At 43.5% G+C, this 19,562-nt stretch overlaps 1 protein-coding gene across 11 annotated transcripts in view; it reads right to left on the bottom strand.

Moving 5' to 3' along the window:
- HLCS (holocarboxylase synthetase) overlaps positions 1–19,562 on the bottom strand; it is a 219,862-nt gene that overhangs the window by 134,937 nt on the left and 65,363 nt on the right. For all 11 annotated transcript variants that reach the window (XM_053564715.1, XM_053564709.1, XM_053564712.1 and 8 more), the window contains one exon: positions 1,756–2,027. In XM_053564715.1, coding sequence (XP_053420690.1) covers positions 1,756–2,027 — 272 coding nt within the window. The remainder of the gene's footprint in view (positions 1–1,755; positions 2,028–19,562) is intronic.

Below are 19,562 nucleotides of genomic sequence, written 5' to 3'. Positions count from 1 at the left end.
CACTTCATTCTCTGCACTCTGCAGAGACCAGATAAGACAAATGAAGACGATTCCAAAAAGACTGAAATATTTTTCTCTTATGCAAAAACAATAACTTTTAATCCTCTGAATGTTTCCATGTCTAATGTCATCAAGCTCAGCTATACTGCTTCAAGTGCTGTCAAATACATCTGCAGACCCAAGCTGCTTGAGGCAAAGTATTTTTTTAATAAAAAAGTTTAGTATCAAAAAAGAAATTACTGATATTCAAGAGTTTTAAGTCAATGTATTTACCGTTTTTTTTTTTTTTTGCAGGGGAAGGGTTGCCCTAAAACACAGGCTCGACAGCATGTCATGAAGCCCAGCCATCTGAGGACACAGAGCCTTGGCTGGCTGCTCTCTCCCAGCGCCCACTGCCCTCTTGCTGACACACTGCCCATGACACCAGCTCCAGGACCACATCCCATGTTTCCAGCACAAAATACTCTTCATTGTTATCCACAGAAACAATGAAACCAGTATGGAAGTGCCCATACTTTTCTATTTGAATTTCACCTACCAAAAGCTTTTATTAAATAACATCGGGTTTGTTGTTTAGAAAATGTAGTTAATCACATGTTATCCCTTCAATACAGTAAAGTCTTCACTTGAGTAACAGAGGCTCATCACAGGGGTTGGTAGCAATCAAGTTGTGACTGTCCCACCCCCTTCTCTCCTGGGAGAGAGTAGAGGAAGGAGAATTAGGGAAAACTGGGAAGAAAAAGTACCTATGACAACAAAAATTAACAGAGTAAACGAGAAGTGGCTGTGAACATGGCTCACCATCCCCTTCCCAGCCCACCCCCTGGCTCTGGCAATTCTCCTACATGACCCTGCCTGTGGTTCCTCCACACACTCAGACTGCCATTCTGATGACTCTGATGACAGTCAACAAAATGCTACAGTTACCTCATCATTCTATACCAACATGTTATTAAATTCCAGCAATTATTATTAAGAACAAAGGCCAAAACATTTTCATACACTGAATTATACATCTCTCTACCGAACGGTTGCATGCGTGAAATGCCTAGAAACTATGAACTTATTTTGGGATTCTTTCATTCCGTAAATTTTGGTTCCACGTTGAAAGAAGATGATTTCCTTATTTCCTCCCCCTATAATTTGGCTTTTTAATCTAGAATAGCATTCATTAATACAAATTGGGGAGTTTTTTTAAAGTTTGCCAATTTTAATCTTTAATCAATATCCACAAATCAGAAGGAACGTAAAGGAAGTCTGCAATAAAATTTCAAACATCCGAATGGGGTTACAGAGTGCCTAAAAAATACGTTAGGAATGTACGAAAATAGTTTTTAAAATTCAAGATTCCAGCTTATTTCGATTAATAATAACACAGATTCCATGTCATTCAAATTTGCTGTTCTATTGCTCCTGCAAAACACTACAAGTAATAGCACCAAAGTGGAATGACACCACTTCATGAGCTATGCCACCCTTTAAACTTTTCATATTTTTTCCAAGAACATTCGAAGAAGCAAGATGCAAAGCACAAAAAAAGTGCCATTCCATAAAATACAAATCTTTGATTAAAGAACTTTAACTTCTCATCCTACATTTTAACTCCTCTAGGAGAGGAGATTACTTCTACCTTGCTAATTGGTTTGTTCAAATGTATTACTCTGCAACTCCACCCCCTCCCTTGATATTAGAGAGAGTAATTACCCTAACAGGGTTCCCCCCAGCAGGTGTAGAGGGGGCCTGATCAGAACTCACCCGTCCAGCAGACTCATTGTCGTGGGGGTCACTTCAGCAAACAGAATTATTTTTCCAAATCGCTTCGTCTGCAGATTTTGCCGATATATTTCCAAGTTAAAATTTTCTGATGAGAAGGTCTCCGTGTCAGTAATCACAGGTATAAAAGACGGGGTTATTTCTATCTCAGATGTGCGGGATGAAACAAATTTAAGAGAGAGCTTGCTGGATTTTATTACTCCTTCAGGACCCACATGCTTCCCCAGCCACTGCATAAGAGGATCCCAGATTTCCTGTATCATAAAGAAAAGAATGAAAAGTTTGTCATTTAGCATTATATTATATTCCTTAAAATGCCATTTTAATAATATGAGCACATCCTAATTCATGACCAATAAAAGTTAGGTTAACATCCCCCATGCACCTAAACTATCACACACTATGGTAATGAGCCAACTAAGCATGCTTATGCCATAAAAATAAACTGTTCAGGATCCAAGGAAATAAGTTCATTATTATACTTTCTATCTTACATTATGTCCTAAATTCTCAAGATTCTCTCCCCCAGCTCTAGAGTTAGTAACTAATTTTCTAGTTACAGAAAGCTGTGCACTTTACAGAAAGCTCCTATCTTTATACTTTTACCCCAGAAAGAAATTCATTATCCTATCTGGGAAAAAATTCCCACAAAAAACCCCTGGTGAACACAGGCACAGAACACAAAGCGCCAAGATCCGAGAACATCCCATCTTAGCCTCGGGTCACAGAAGACCTCCCCTCACTCTTCTAAAGACAAGAACCCTGGCCACCAACAAGGGAGAAACAAACTATTTTCACACAGGGAAAATAACAGGTAGCCCAACCCCACAGCTGCTTTCTATTTGCCCCTACACAGTCACAAGGATGGGGAGGAAGGCAGAATCTCGAAGAGATGCAGAGCTCCCTGTCCCACCCTGGAAACAGTAAACCTGGAGGAAGCAGCCCCATCCCAGACCTCAGAGGGCTTTCTCTAGAATGGCTCATCAGAAAGGGGGCTCAGGGAAGCCATGTCCCCAGAAGGACCATATTAAAATGTTGGTGTCAGTAAACACAGATCTAGTATCTTAGGCCATCCTCGTGCAAAAGAGAAAGCTGGTCCCTCTGTTCACACCTGGGGTATGTCCCAAAGCTCCCTGCAGGAGCATCTTTGAAGCAGTTTCAAAGATGAAATTTAATTCAACTTAATTCAACTGATTAACCTTGAAAACTCATTTCCAGTTTGCAGAGAATGCAGAGGAGAAAAGAACAAGTTAAGTGACTTCAGAAGGAAGTGATCAAAAGAAATCCATTGTGCAGGACAGCTGGGCTGGAATCTTAAACAAGTCAGGGTCATGGAGGGTGTGGGGTGCAGCGGTGGGGAAGGGACCTGGTCTAGATTGGAAGGGACATAAAAATGTAATAAAATGCAGCCAGTGATTTTTTTTTTATTGGATTCTGATTTGAATAAATTAGCTGGAAAGGACAATTAGGAAACCTGGAAAGGATGCTCAGGAAATCTTGAGATACCTGAATATGGACAGGACAGATAACAAAAGGAATTATTTTCAGTTTTAATAAGGGTACTGTGGTGATAAAGAAAAACATCCTTAATTTTTAGAAATGTATTTATGTCGAAACATTGGTAACTTACTCCCAAAATACATAAAGCAAATAAGGCAAGATGTTAAAAATTGTTAAATATATGTGATGGCTATTTGGGGTATTTGTTACACTTCTCCATTCTTTTCCATGTTTGAGAACTATTATAACTAAAAAACACAAGTGGTGAAATGAACATAGCTATTATAAAAATAACTTGAACTAAAATATATTGGCAACCTATTCTTTCAGGCTCCCATTCAATAAATACTGCTGGAAGTCTCCCTATGCAGGCATTGCTGTCGGCTCTGAGGACTAAGCAGTGAAGAAGGGGCCAAAACTCCTGCCTTCAGAGGGTTTCTACCCTAGTGTGGGAGTCGGAAAAAAAAATAAGCACAATATATAGAATGTTAGACAGTAATGCCTGTGAAGGAGGAATAATTAAGCAGACAAGAGAGACAAGAAGTGTTGGAGCAAGCCACTTCAGATCAGGCAGAAAAGCCCTACAGGAAGGTGACATTAAGGAAAGACCTGGAAGAAGTGAGGGAGGGCACCACAGTATGAATGTAATTATGTCATTTATATTTATTTATATGAAGGGATTTGCAGGAAGAGCAAGTACAGAGGCTCAAAGAGGGAAAGAACGTAATCAGGGCACAGCAAGAAAAGCAGTGAGCGAGGGGAGGACGAGAGAACTGTGACCAGAGAGGTGGACAGGGAGGCCTCCACCATTGGGGAGGCCTCGAAGGCCTCAAAGGCCACAGTGGGGGCCGGGCTGTCACTCGAGGAGCAACAGGGAACCCCAGTGGGCTCTGAGGAAGGGGGTGGAATGATAGGACTGTCATCACAGCCAGGTCACCCCACTGACTGTGCTGAGAGTGGGCTGGAAGGGAGCAAGTGAGTGAAAGCTGAGAAAAAAGTCATGTAAGTGACCCAGGAGTGAGATCACTGCCTGTGTCAGCATGCAGGGGACATGGAGAGAAGAGACAGGATTCTCATTACACTCTGAAGTAGAGGCTACAGGATTTTCTAATAAGGGATATTTGGGATGTTAGGAAAGGGAGACTCAAAAACGAGCCCAAGAGGTCCGGCTACACTCCTGGAAGGTCAGCGTTACCACTGCAAATCCCACAAGAAGATCAGGTTTGGCGAGGAAGAGGCCGGTGATTACATTTGAGATACCTGTTAGAAATCCTCTACCGCAAGATACACAGGTTTCAAGAAAAAAATTAATTAATGTGTCAGATTATAGATGATAATGTGAAGCCAAGAGAGCAGATGAGATTCGTGAGACAGTGACCGTAGATAAAAAGAGAACACGAAGGGCATTATTCATTCCCTAGGGCTATCACAGTCTCACAAATTATGTGGGTGAAACCACCTAAATTTATTCTTTCACACTTCAGGAAGCCAAAGTCAGAAATCAAGGTGTGAGCAGGGCCCGCTTCCTCAGAAGGCCCAAGCCTCCCAGCCCCTGGTATTGCCGGCACTCCCTGGCACTCCAGGGCTCATGGACGCATTGCCCCCTCTCTACTGCCATGGTCACAAGGCGTTCTCCTCTCTCTGTCCCTGCCTGTGTCTCTGCCCATCTTCTAATGACACCAGTCACACTGGACTAGGGGACTCACGCTAATGACCTCCTCTAAACTTGATGACACCTGCAAAGACCCAATCTCCCAATAACATCCTATTCACAGGTTCCGAGGGATTAGGGTTTCAACATTATCTTTTCAAGGGGCTCAATGCAACCACCAACACAGGGTTAGAGGTAGGGTACCAGGGAGACTAGGAGCATCTGCAAAGGAGACCAAGAGGGCAAGAGAAAGTTAAGTGCATGTGAGGTTGGGCGGGTGTCCCGGGAGTGCTGTGAGTACAGCTTTGAAGACAGGAAGATGACGACTGGACTGTGTAGCAGAAACCTCTTTCTGCCAAGAAGCAGCTTAGCGGACCAAGAGGCAGCGCTGGTGTGGACTCGGATGGTCAAAGGCAGTTTCACCAAGACGTGAGGAGAACGGCAAAAGGAACCACCCACTCCAAGGACAAAGCTCTGGCCATGCTTCCTCTACGGTGAAAGGAGGGAGTGGGTCAGTGGTCAGAGGAAGAGATGGAGTTCAAACGGGTCTCATTTCCTTTAAATGGGAGAGCAGCACGCTGACATGAATAGTCCCCCAGAGAGAAGACCCCGTGAATGAGGGGAGGGTGGGCACCTAGGGCGTGAGCAGAAAGATGGCCTCAGAAGCACAGCTGGTTCGTCCACAAGGATGAATGTAGGTCACATCCCCCTGGGGATATCCAGGCTTATGACCCCACTGGGTCCCCACCCTCCCTTGTCCCTGCTGGCCACACAGCCACAGAGGACAGCCCTGGTAATTGACCTTCGAAGCTACTGCCCTGCTCCAAGGCCGCAGGGAGTTGGGAGTCCACATGCAGGGAGCTGGTAGAAGTCGTCTGCTGATGCTTCTAGTTTCTCAAAAAATAGCAAGCAAGATCATTGGCTAAGAGACAAGAGGATGAAGGGGTGGGAAGTTTGAGGAGGGAGGACCAGAGTGAGAAAATAAATGCAGAAGGGAGAACAGTGTGAGCAGCTGGAAGCGCCTGGGTCTGCTGAAGTTCAGCAAGTCTGAACTGAGTGTGAGCAGTCGGCATGATGCTGTGTTTTGATCCAGCCACAGTCAGCTAGACACAGAGAAGGCAGCGAGCAGAGGGCGTACACGACGCAGTGGCTCGGACCTACTGGCTGCAACGGACGCCCTGCTGGAAACGGATGATAAATGCAGAGGGTCCCTCATGGCCTTCACAGTGAGAGCAGCACCCCACGACCGAACAGGTTCAGGCAGCACCAGAGAAAGGTACACAGCCCCTGAAGAGCACAGCAAAATAACGGGATCCTGCTTGAACAGAAAGCAGAAAAGCAGTTGGAAGAAGCCTACTTCAAGTGAGCTACCAGAAGTTACAGCTGCTCCCATGATAGCACTCACTTGGTCCTCAGAATACCAACGTGAATTTCAAACAGAATATTCCATGTTCACCATTATTTCTTTGATACGTACTCTATTGGAAGAAGAAAGAATGAACGAATACATAACACACAAAAGTGACCCCCAAACCTCAAATCTGGCCTTTTGTTACAACCAACTCTGCTCCTAAAACTCTGGTCAATGCCCTTGAGGCATGAAATGCACAGGTGTGAATTTCCATCACTTTCCCTGGGACAGCTGGATGTCCCCAGGGTACCACGCAGGCTAAAGAGGTGGATAGGTCAAACCCCCAAAACAGAGCAAATAGATGAAACTATTAACTAACTCCAGTTTTCATTAACTAAAGCGGAGAGCTAAGAGGTTGTTCATCAGGCGTAATAGGAACAGGGATTCCCCACTGAAAGTTGATGAAAACTGGGATGAAATGGAGAGGAAACAGCTAGGACCAAGTCGACTTTCAGAAGAGGAACAAAGCAGCAGTCTCCTCTAAAGTAAATCACCCAGACCGGCCGTCGATGTGGCACTCATTTAAGAAATACACACGGCGTACTCTCTGTGTCTCAAAAACAGAACTTCAGGGCAAAGAGAGGAGGAAGGACCGATGTTGCTGTGGTTTGCAAATGTCCCCCAAATTTCACGTGCTGAGAACTCAGATTCACAAATGGATAGTATGTGGAGGTGGGGCCTTAGGGAGGTCGTTAGGACTAGATGAGGTCATCAGGGTGGGGTGCCTAGGACGGGACTGGTGGCTTTAGAAGAAGAGGAAGAGAGACCTGTGGGGACATTCTCTCTCCTCCCACCATGTATAATGTAGCAATGAGGTCCTTGCCAGATGCTGGTATCAAGCTTCCGGACTTTTTAGCCTCCAGAACTAGGAGCTAAATAAACCTCTATTCATTTTTTCTTTTTTGAAACAGTCTCACTCTGTTACCCAGGCTAGAGTGACATGGTGTCAACCTAGCTCACAGCAACTTCAAACTCCTAGATGCAAGAGATCCTCCTGCTTCAGCCTCCTGGGTAGCTGGGACTACAGGTGCCAGGCAATGACGGGCTAATTTTTTCTATGTTTAGTAGAGGCAGGGTCTTGTTCTTACTCAGACTTTGCCTGTAACTCCTGAGGTCCTTTGGTGTTAGCCTCCCAGAGTGCTGGGCTTACAGGTGTGAGCCACCACACCTGGTCAAACCTCCATTCTTTATATATAACCCAGTCTCTGGTATTCTGTTACACCAACAGAAAACAGACTATGACAGATAGTCATACTATGACACACACACACATAACTACAGCAGAGTAGCAGAGTATGACAAGTGCTAAGAAAATTCAAACTATTCAAATAGATACTTCCCTTTGCCAAAGTAGGTCAACTCCACCTGCCAAACTTAATCACCTATTCTTTTTTTTTTTTCCAGAATGGTAGGGGCTACGTGTTTTGTTTACATATTTCGTTTTTATACGGATGAAGTCAAATTTATATCCCTAAGTGTGCCTTTCACTCAGATAATATTCTGTATTTATCACCTATTTTTATCCACATACAAGTTGGGAGCCAGAGTCTCAAGAAATTATATCATTGTTATGTCTACTAATAACTAAAGTAATATTCCAAATTATTTGTTTCTGAAAACAATACTCAGATGCATAAATTTGTAAAATAAATTAAAACAGATGAAAGCAAGGTACTTGTTTGTTTTTTATTTTTCTTTCCTTATTCCTCTTTCACATAATCTCTCAGGACTTACTCAGAACCAAGTAAATTACTCAGAATTAAAAGAATCTAAAAGATAACAAATAAAATCAGAAATCTCTTAAGAAATATAACCATTTACCACCCATGATTTTCCTGAATATTTATAATCATCACAGTCAAATGTAATTCCAAGCCACAAATTTAAACTGAGTACACGGGAGAAACTTTAGGCTCCCCCTACACCTTCTCCTCACTCCATCAATATCCCGGGACAGAATAAAAATTCTCAATAAAGAGAGAAGGAAGGAGGGGGGAGCGGGGCCTTGGTGCGTGTCACACCTTCTGGGGTCAAGACATAGCACTAAGAAAACCCAGTCATTCTCAAGAAAGGTGAATATATCTTTGTTTCTTTTTGGAAAATTCTACATACAACATGAAAATCCCAAGGAATCTACCAAAAAAATACTAGAACTAGTAAATGATTCAGCAAGGTTGCAGGATACAAGGTCAATATCCAAAAATTGGGTATATTTCTATATACTAGCAATAAATATTTGGAGATTAAGCTATTTTCAAATACTATTATCAATGGCATCAATTGATTTGAAATATTTAGGGATATGTTAAACAAAATAGGTGCCAGACCTTCATGCTGAAAGCCACAAAACACTCCTAAATTGAAAATTAAAGAAGCTATAAATGACTGAAAAGATAAACAATTTCATGTACCAGAAGACAATACTGTTAAGATGGTAATGCTTCAAATTAATCTATGTGTAATCACAATCAAAATCCCAGCTGGCTTTTTTATTTTATAGAAATCAACAAGCTGATTCTAAAATTTATACAAAAATAAAAAATACTCAGAATGGCCAAAATGACTTTCAGAAGAAAAAAAAGAAAAAAGCTGGAAATTTTACATTACTTGATTATAAGTCTTAATATAAAACAGCATTAATGAAGACCGTGAGGTACAGACGTGCAGATCATTGGAACAGAATAAATCCAGAAATAGGTCATACACACAGTATAGGTTTGATTGATTTTTGACAAAAGTGCCAAAGTAATTCACTTGAAAAATAATCTCTTCTTTTGTCAGTATATGATGCTGAAACAACTGGGCATCTATATGCAAAAAAATAAAACTTTGACACTTATTTCACAGGTATACAAAAATTAACTTGAAGTTAATCCTAGACCTAAATATAAAACTATGAAACTTCTAAAATAAAGTATAGAAGAAGATCTTTCTGACCTTCGGACAGGTAAAGTTTTTGTAGATGAAACAAAAGCAGCACGAACCGTAAAAGGAAATAAATGATAAAAATTAATTACATTGAGAACTGATGCTCTTGGGGTGGCACCTGTAGCTCGAAGGAGTAGAGCGCCGGCCCCATATACCGGAGATGACGGGTTCAAACCCGGCCCCGGCCAAAAACTGCAAAAAAAAAAGAACTACTGCTCTATGGTAAGTAAAAAGACACCCTGATTCAAACTGGTTTCTTGTACAATCAGTGAACTGCCAACAACTAAAAAAAAAAAAAAAGATACCCTGATTCAAACTAGGTAACCAAACCAAACATTTGTATCCCCTTAATATTTTGAAAATATTTTAAAAACTGAAAAGACAAAATACTGGGAGAAACTGTTCTTAATACACACATCAGACAAAGGACTTGTATATAAAATATTAAAAAGACTCTTAAAATTATAAGAATACAAACAATTCCACCCAAATAAACCACCAGATAGCCATTAAGAGATGAAAAATGCTCGGCATCATTTGTCACCAGGGAAATGCAAATTAAAACCACAATGAAAAAAAAAAACAAAACACCATGAAACACCACTATATACCCACTCAAATGGTTAAAATTTTTAATTCTGATAATATCAAGTGTTGGAAAATACACAAAGTACTGAATCTGTCATACCTGACTGATGTAAAATAACAGAACAATTCTGAAAAAAAAAGTTTTGACATTTTCTTAGCAAATTAAACAGATATTTCTCATATTGCCTAGAAATTATGCTCCTAGATATTTACCCAATAGAAATAAAAACACATGTCCACACCAAGTCTTATATATGAAGGCCCACAGCAGCTTTACTCATAATAGCCAAAAAATGCAAACAACCCCAATGTCCACTGACAAGTGAATGGACAAATAAATCACAGCATATCCATACAAGGGGACATGACTCAGCAAGGAACGAGATGAACTAGCCACATACCAACATCATGGGTAAATCTCAAAAACATAATGCTGATTAAAAAACACAAAAGAGTATACTGTGTACATGAATATATGATCCATTTAGACGAAATTTCAGAAAAGACCCATCTAGTAATCTCTAGTGACAGAAAGTAGATCAGAGATTGCCTGAGTCTGGGCTTAGGGGTAGAAGAGTGGAAAAGAATTGATTGAGAAGGTAACAAAGGAAACTTGTGGGATACTAGAAATGGGTATACAGTTCGGTTTTCTTGACTATGAATCACATCTAAATAGATTTTTATAAAAGCAAATAACAAGACCACGTAACACTGAACAACAACTAAAGCCCATAAGACTTCATTAATCTCCAAAATAACATCAATCTCCACTTCTGGTTGAACATGCTTCTATGCAGATTCACAGAAGTGGCCACTCGATGGCTGGTGAACATCTTGTAATGTCTACTACGGACAGAGAGTGTAACTTAAAACCAGAGACCACTGGGGCGGTGCCTGTGGCTCAGTCGGTAAGGCACCAGCCCCATATACCGAGGGTGGCGGGTTCAAACCCGACCCCGGCCAAACTGCAACCAAAAAATAGCCGGGCGTTGTGGCGGGCGCCTGTAGTCCCAGCTGCTCGGGAGGCTGAGGCAAGAGAATCGCTTAAGCCCAGGAGTTGGAGGTTGCTGTGAGCCGTGTGAGGCCACGGCACTCTACCGAGGGCCATAAAGTGAGACTCTGTCTCTACAAAAAAAAAAAAAAAAAACCAGAGACCACAATACACCAAGTCACGTCACTTAGAGCCCTTCCTAAAGTTACTTGTTTTATCTGCTGAATTTACCCATCTAACAAGATTCCCATTGGATTTAAAATATTAATTACAATTTCCATTTGTTTTTTGGAGCTCCTTTTCGCAAGAAACACCAAACAACCGATCTTAGCCTATAAAGGTTTTCTACCTCAGAGACACATTTGCCTTGTTGCAAATAATTCAATTAGTTGTGCTTCAGTCATAACATTGTAAGTTGCCAGGCAACCAGAAATGAGTAAATCAGAAAATGACTCATCAAAGACAAAGCACGCAATCGCCTTTCATGGGTGTCTCATTCTTAAACACTTTCAAGGAAACAGAAGCAAATACTTTTCCTAATCTTACAGAATTTCCATGAGACAGCCCATTTCTTGCTATTGGTGTTTTACACACAAAATATTTCCAGGCAATTTCATATTCCTATGTCTTCAATCACATGACAAAGGCACACAGCACAGCAGAACTTTATAATCAAAAGTTAGAAAGCTGAAATAACGTTTTTGTCCTGTGCTCACTTAAGGCAAGAATTGCTCTTTCAGCAGCCCTTGAGGTAGACTTTTTACTCTGAGCACCATTCCAGCAAAGCAAAGGCTCAGGCAGGTTGGAGACAACACTCTACAGAGGTGTGCGCACTTCCTCACCTGCCTGGTCCCCTACACGGATGTTTCTGTCCCAGCCACACGGGTTCCTGTACGGTTTAACCAACCCTCACCTTACTTACCCAGGTTCTTCGCTGCCTGGCACTGCACTCCAGCTTGGGTTCCAGAGGCACCTGCTTACTGCTTCCCCTCACCTGTTCAGCCACCAGTCCCAAGCCCTGTCACGCCAAAGTGAACGGACCCAGAGGGACTTCCAGCTTTCACTGACACACCTTGACCAAACCAGTCCATCTCCATAAACCTCCAGGCAAGGCCAACTGTCACTATAAAACATCCATGAGCAAGAAGGAACCCAGAGATGCAGTTTATGTGGCCCACCCATTTTGAACTAGTTACGATAATTAAAAATTGAGATATTTCACATCAACTTCCCTGCTTCTTTTGAAGAAGGAGCAACTCTTTCCCATGTGGCTGGTGTCACTCCACGGGGAATGCTCTCCAACTGCGTTCTGCCAGCTCTCCCGGCCCCCATGGGCATCTGGGTTTCGGAACACTCATCTCAGCCCAAGGACTGAGCCTAGCACTAATGCAGCCAGTTCACCTGTGGGGCCCTTGGTGATGCTTTCTTCCAATTTGGTCCATCCTAATTCACCAGAGTAGGTCTAGTGACACCATCAGATAGAAGGGGTCCATTTTGCTAGTTCCTCCAAATGTTAAACAGAGAATTAATAAATGCAGCAATTCCACTCCCAGGTATATACCCAGAAGAACTGAGAGCAGGGACTCAAACAGATACTTGTGTGCCAAAGTTCATGGAAGCATTATTCACAAAAGCCAAAATCGTCAATAACAGAGAGGCCATCAATAGCTGAATGGATTAACAAAACACGGCATGGAAAAATGAATGCCACATGTCCTCATCTCTAAGTGGGAGCTAAACCATGGCCACACAAGGGCACGCAGAGTGACGTAACGAACACTGGAGACAAGAGGGATGATAACTTCCTATGGGGTACAATGTACACTAGGCGGGTGACAGGGACACCAGAAGCCCAGACTATGCCCCCATACAATATACATGTAACAGAATTCAAATTGTACCTCTGAATCTTTTTTTATTTTAAATTTTTAAATAAATAAACATATAAATAAGAAGAAAACAAAATGTAGCAAATACATTTAATGAAATATTATTCAGCTAAAAAAAAAGGAAAAGTCATGATACATGGTATGACAAGGCTGGACCTTGAAAACATTATGCTAAAGGAAATAAGCCAGACATAAAAAGACAAACACGGTCTGACTCCACCTGCATGCGATACCTAGCATAGGCAAATTCATGAGAACGGAAAGAAGGACAGAGGTTACTGGGAGCTGGGGGCAGGGGGAAATGGGGAGTTACCGATTAATGGATAAGAGTTTGTGTTCAGGAGGATTAAAAAGTTTTAGAAATAGGCCGGGTGAGGTGGCTCACACCTGTAATCCCAGCACTCCAGGAGGCTGAGACGGGTGGATTGCCTTAAGCTCACGAGTTCAAGACCAGCCTGAGTCAGAGCGAGACCCCATCTCTAAAAATAGCTGGGTGTGTGGCGGCTAGTTGTGGGTGTGTATCCCAGCTACTCGGGAGACTGAGGCAAGAGAATCACTCGAGCCCACAGTATGAGGTTGCTATAAGCTGTAATGTCACAGCACTCTACCGAGGGTGACAAAGTGAAACTGTCTCCAAAAAAAAAAGTTTGGAAATAGTGAGGATGGTTGCACAACACTGTGTCATTTAAGTCACTGAGTTACACACTTAAAGATGGTTAAAATACCAAATTTATTTTACATATACTTTATTAAGGGAGAGAGAAAGGGGTGAAGGTCTCACTCCTTAACCCCCAAGAAGCCCCTGTCCTCTGTGCAATTACCCCCTCCCTCTCCATAACTAGCCCTCGCAGGGGAATGCAAGGGCAACCTATGCAGACACTCAGGGGTCTCACGGTGCCTCCTCACAGTCCTCCCTGCTCTGCTTCAGTGTCACCAGAAGAGGCCATTCAAGAGACTTCTGAGAACCAAAGTGTTTTCCAAAGTGACTTTCCTCCAAAGGGAGGGGAGGGAGGGGGGAGGTGGGTAAAGGGAAGGGGATTGGTGGGATTACACCAGCGGTGCATCTTACAAGGGTATATGTGAAACTTGGTAAACGGTCTATAAAGCTAGTGAATATGCCCCATGATCATATCAATGTACACAGCTATGATTTAATAAAAAAATAAAATAAAATAAAATAAAGTGACTTTCCTCCAAGACAGAGAAGTGACTGTCAATTTCTCTTGCTGAATAATCTTTAAGTTCTGTTTACCTGTCCCCCTCACCTACAGCAATAATGTGGACACTACCGTCTGGTGCACACCCACTTCACACCAAGACTGCCCCGGGCGCTTTGGACCCAGGATGCCCGATGCTCACCACTTAACGGCTCTGTGTTATCAGCACCACCCATGGGAGAGGACCTGGGTGCAGACAGCATCGAGGCAGTAAGTTGCAGGGTTGGAACCTGAACGCATGAAACCAAATCTGTCTGGCTCCCACGTTCTTGCTCTAACGCCTATCCCACAGTCCCCAGCAAGGAGACCTACCTAACCCAAATGAAGCAATCTGGGAAATGCCTATTTACTGCAATCAAAATGCTGACTCCATCACAAAGATACAAACTTGGTATAATATGTAACTACAAAACAGATATCAAATTGCTGTGCCCAGTTGGGAACTGTGGAGGGGGTGGAAGGGAGAAGAGGAGTGGGCAAGGGAGGGAGTAAAGGATTTGGTCAGAGAAACTCAAATTTGAGCCTTGGATGTACCAATGGCTAACTGTGTCTACCTAGACAAGGCTATTAGAGACATATTCACAAAGAGACAAAGGTCTCATCATTTCCCCACTATCCAGTTTCAACAGCAAAGACCTGGCCTGTTTAGGAGGGTTTGACCAAAGACTTTTCACAGGCCTGTGGGCAGAGTAGGGAGAATCAGAGCAAGGGATGGTGAAGCACCTGGGACCAGCGAGGAGGCTGAAGAAGCGAAACAAAAGAACCACTAACAGGGGCCCAGAACACACCAACCAGGCAGAGAACAAGGGGTGAACTGTGCATGGGCCAACACACCTGCCAGGAGCACGCTAGCTGCAGAGCGCTGGCTGGGAAGCGGACACTGCTCAGGCAGCTCCCCCTCACACTCCAGCCCTGAGGCATGACACGGACTCATTCCCAGAAACAGAATGAATTTCTACACGTCCTTATCCTAATGGCTATGCCAAACCTGGAATGGTAATTCTGCAACTCCAAAGGATTTACTACAGACGTCATCAGCTATCTAAATCCCAAGAATATGAGTTCCTCCAGGGCCAAATTTGTCGCAGTTATTTCTAGATCCCCAAAGCCTGGGACACACAGTAGGCACTCAATAAACGTCTGTTAAACTGTCTTCCTTTTATTATGTAAAATGATAGCTCAGGCTCAGAGGCTGAAAGGCCCCAGATTTACTGCATTTTTTTGTTACCTGCCAACTAGCGAAGACCACAAAAGGCTCGAGTGGAACAGTAAAAGAGGGGGAATGAATAAGTCATTTCTAACAAGGCTGGTTTTATAGGCATCACACCTCCACTGGGCCAAATAGGCTCATTGTAGAGGCAAAATCTATTCTGCACGCACACAGACCAAAGAGAAAGCTCGGCGGCTCTAAGGCAGAGAGGGCGGCTTTACTCTGCAAAGGGAGGCTCGGACTTCCACTCTCTGGGCTGGCAGGCGTGGAATCCACATCCGCAGAAGTCTCTGGGGCCTTCATTAAGCCTGGCTGTGTAAGACGCCACCATTCTTCTGAGTCCGACACAAACAGGCTGCTGACAGAGCAGGGACGTGGGGGCTCCGTGGAGCCCAGGGTACCAGTGGGCAGCCCAGGCCCATACGCCCAGAGGTGGCCCATTCTGGCTGCTACACATGCTGTTGTGACCGCCAACCCCGCCTCTCCCTTCTGATTGAGTGTGTCCCCAGGATCCACCATGCTTAGCTATGGGTGCAGGGGACCTGGGTGTATAATGGGGTCATAGCTCTGCTCCGCCTGCCCTGAGGCTGAACATTGGCCTCTAGGTCCCTTCATTTTCACAAAGAGAAAAAGAGAACATCCCTTTAGGTCAAATCAGATTCAAGAATAAACATTTAGCCTCCAATGTTTAATTTTCAGTTGAAATTTTAACATCATGTCTAGGATTCCAGAATTTAAAAATACATGTTACCCTGGTTTCTTGTACCCTCAATGAATCCTCAATAAAAAAAAAAAAAAAATACATGTTACCAGAAAAGACGGAATTTGTCTAATAGGAGGAGGGCGGCAGAGAGAGGGCAGCGAGCCTAGTCCTCTAGGCCCTGATCTTAGCAAAGATTCATCAGTCCCACTGGCTGTCACCATGACACTCTGGAAAATTCAGACAACACCAGGCAACAGCAGCACATGACAGGGCCCTGGGGGGTCAGCGTGGAGAGGCTCCTGGCACTGCCTGAGCGTGTGGGGAGCAGGCAGATCTACACCCAAGCACACCAAGGACATGGTCTACGAAGTCTCCATTTTAGAAAGTCCCGATGGAGCGGCTGACTGCCCGCTGCGTCCCTAGGATAGCTCCTAACACATCTGATAACACACAAAACAACTCCAGCTTTTCCCTAAAACCCCATCTTGTCAGTTTCCGCCACACATCCACAGCTGATTCTTCCAAACTATTTAGTAATGGGCTGTCAGGGGACATCCAGCCTGTCTGAATAAAGAACCGGGCTGCCCCGCAAGCCGCCCAGGATGGGTGGGCTGTTTACTGCCGGCCTGTCCCTGAGACCTCTTGGGGCTCTCCCAGGGCACAGAAGCCAGGGAAGCTGCTCACAACACATTAGCAGGAAAACCCAAAACACTTTGTAAGTGTTCAAACAAAACGCGCTTACTAAATGTCTGCTATAAGTAAAATACCGGGAAAGGGAGACGAAGATTAACAACATATGGTCCTTGCCTTCAAATGATCTTGTGTTACAGTTTAATGGGGCAAACATATATTTACACAAATACAACAACAGCGTTTGTACAGTATTTAAACCATTTAAAATAAATTCTTTTTTTTTTTCTTTTTGTAGAGACAGAGTTTCACTTCATGGCCCTCGGTAGAGTGCCGTGGCCTCACCCAGCTCACAGCAACCTCCAACTCCTGGGCCGAAGCGATTCTCTTGCCTCAGCCTCCCGAGTAGCTGGGATTACAGGCAGGATTACAGGTTAAAATAAATTTTTATGGAGGCTCAGCGCCTGTGACTCAAGTGGCTAAGGCGCCAGCCACATACACCTGAGCTGGTAGGTTCAAATCCAGCCCAGGCCCACCAAACAACAATGACGGCTACAATAGCTAGGCGTTGTGGCAGGCACCTGTAGTCCCAGCTATTTGGGAGGCAGAGGCAGGAGAATTGCTTGAGCCCAGGAGAGGGAGGTTGTTGTGAGCTGTGATGCCAGGGCACTCTACCCAGGATGACAGCTTGAGGCTCTATCTCAAAAAAAAAAAAATGCTTATGGAAATGACCAAATTTAAGGTGCCAAGTCACAATACTTGGGTTAGGAAATTGAAAGAAAAAAATTTAATCCTATATCCATGACATGGATATTAGGGGAATTTTCCTAGTTTGGGATCAGAATCCTTTTGTTGGACATAAAAGATCAACTATTTATCTTCACAGCATCTAAAATTTTTTATGCTCCATAATTTAAGACTTCTTAAATCTCTTACTCTGCTAAGAACTTTATACATGTGTGCCTTTGGCTCATGTGAGGATGGAATACACCCCTCCACCTGGTATGGTGATGACCGGTCACACAGAGCCATCACAGACCAGGAGCCTGCTGGGTTTATTTCAGATAAACAGAACATGCCAGGCACAGTGGCTTACGCCTACAATCCTCTGGGAGGCCAGAGCAGGAAGAATGCTTGAGGCCAGGAGTTCAAGACTAGCCTGAGCAAGAGTCAAGACTCAGTTTCTACCAAAAAATTAACCAGGGGCAGCACTGTGTGTCCCAGCTACTCAGAAGCCTGAGGCAGGAGCATCACTTGAGCCCAGGAGTTTGAGAGTGAGCTACTATGATAATACCACTGAACTGTTGTGGCCTAAGCAACAGAGCTAGACCCTGTCTCCAAAAAAAAAAAAAAAAAACAACAACAACAACCAGATAAAGGAAATATGAAGAGGAACACGAAGAAACTAGCTTCACTCTCTTGACAGCTCCTGGAAGCAAAGATGTCAAAGCCTCCCTCCCCCTCTAATAACTCACAGTGCTTTATGTTTTACCTAAAAGCAGCAACCTATGCATCTTTAAAAAAAAAAGAAAAAAAGACCCTCTTCAACAGGAAAATGTGGCAAAATGTTAACTCGTGATAAATCCATGTGAAGGCTACATGGGGTTTATGAGATTGGTGTCGTAGTCTTTAAGCTTTTCTTCAGTTTTCTTTTTTTTTCTTAAGTAAAAAAATTGACAAGAAATGAAGGGATTTACTCCGGAAGCGCTTTCTAAGGGCCCAGCCAGCTCCTACATTAGCTGTATATTTTTGTTCTGCTGTTAATCTTGGAATCACCAAAGATGCAAGAAACCTTCAAGCAAAATGACAATGAGGAACACCTTGAGCTTTTCACATCTTCGCTGCGTCTGGGCAAGCTCTGTGTAGTCTGCACTGGGGCAGGACTGCTGAGGCCACGCTGCGGCAAAACGCCTTCCTGAAAAACCACAGATTTCCACCGTCACGGAGCCGTGCCTCCTGAGGTCCGGATCTTGAACAGGCCAAATGCAGGACATACTTTCCCCGAGTACAAACCCCAGCACATTTCATGAAGCTGCTCAGTATGTGGAATCAGTGTATTAATAACAGCTTGTTGGCACCAAATGAAAAACACACAAGTCTTAATCTTAGGTCTTGAATTTTGTCCAGGTCCTATGTCATACCTGGCTGGAAGGGCTACAGCCGTGAGTATGCTTGGTGACTGGAGGCTGTGTAGTGAGACCTGAGTTTTGAAACCAGGATTGGTAGCTTAACAAAATTTACTGGTTGCAGCGAAAGTAAACTTGCCTCTAGGGAGGTGAGCTCAGCCTCACCATTCTGACAGCAGCCCCTGGTGGCCAGTTTGGTAAAAAGTGTTGGCTCTGATGCTGAAAAGCTCTGACCTTCCCTTCTTAATGAAGGTCACTGCAAGCAGACAGGCCATTCTAGGTAACAGCTGGGGGTGACTGGGGAAGCAGCAAAAATCCAAACTACGGTGTGCCTTTGTGCCATATAAATCACCAAGTCATGAGATGACCCGTCTCTTACATTAAAAAAGAAAAAGAAAAGAAAAAAAAAAATGAGAGCACACTCTTAGAAAAGTAGAAAAAAAGAGAGAGAATTTGTTTTAAAAGGGTTTGAGTCACAGGCAGATAATAATTACTTGCCTAGTTTCCAAGTAATCTCATTCCTTAACTTTGTAGAAAACTTCTAAATATTCAAGGAGCATAGATTCTTGCACAAAATAAAGCACAGCTTGTCCACTTTGCAAGACAGCACCCCACCCCACGGTATCCTGACTTCTACATACCAAATGCCAGGAATTCTTACTGTCATGTAAGGAATTGCTCCAAATGGCAGAAACTTCTGGAAAATGCTGCTACCATTCATTCAGAGAATAAAAAATTCAAGATTGTAAGGCCTGATTTCCAATGCCACAGATTCACACCATTTCACTACATGTAAACAGAAGAATGATCAGAGGCTGACAGTTGGCTTCAAAGGCAGAGAGGATAAGAAGTAGAAGCCTTCAGCCTCAAGCCAGCTTCTCCGTAAGGTGCACCATGTCCCTGGCCATGAGAGAACAATCTGGAAACAATCTGCCAAGCAGCTGC

Source organism: Nycticebus coucang, chromosome 16 (assembly GCF_027406575.1).
Source record: "Nycticebus coucang isolate mNycCou1 chromosome 16, mNycCou1.pri, whole genome shotgun sequence".
NCBI lineage: Eukaryota > Metazoa > Chordata > Mammalia > Primates > Lorisidae > Nycticebus > Nycticebus coucang.
This window is presented reverse-complemented; position numbering and strand designations above follow the sequence as displayed.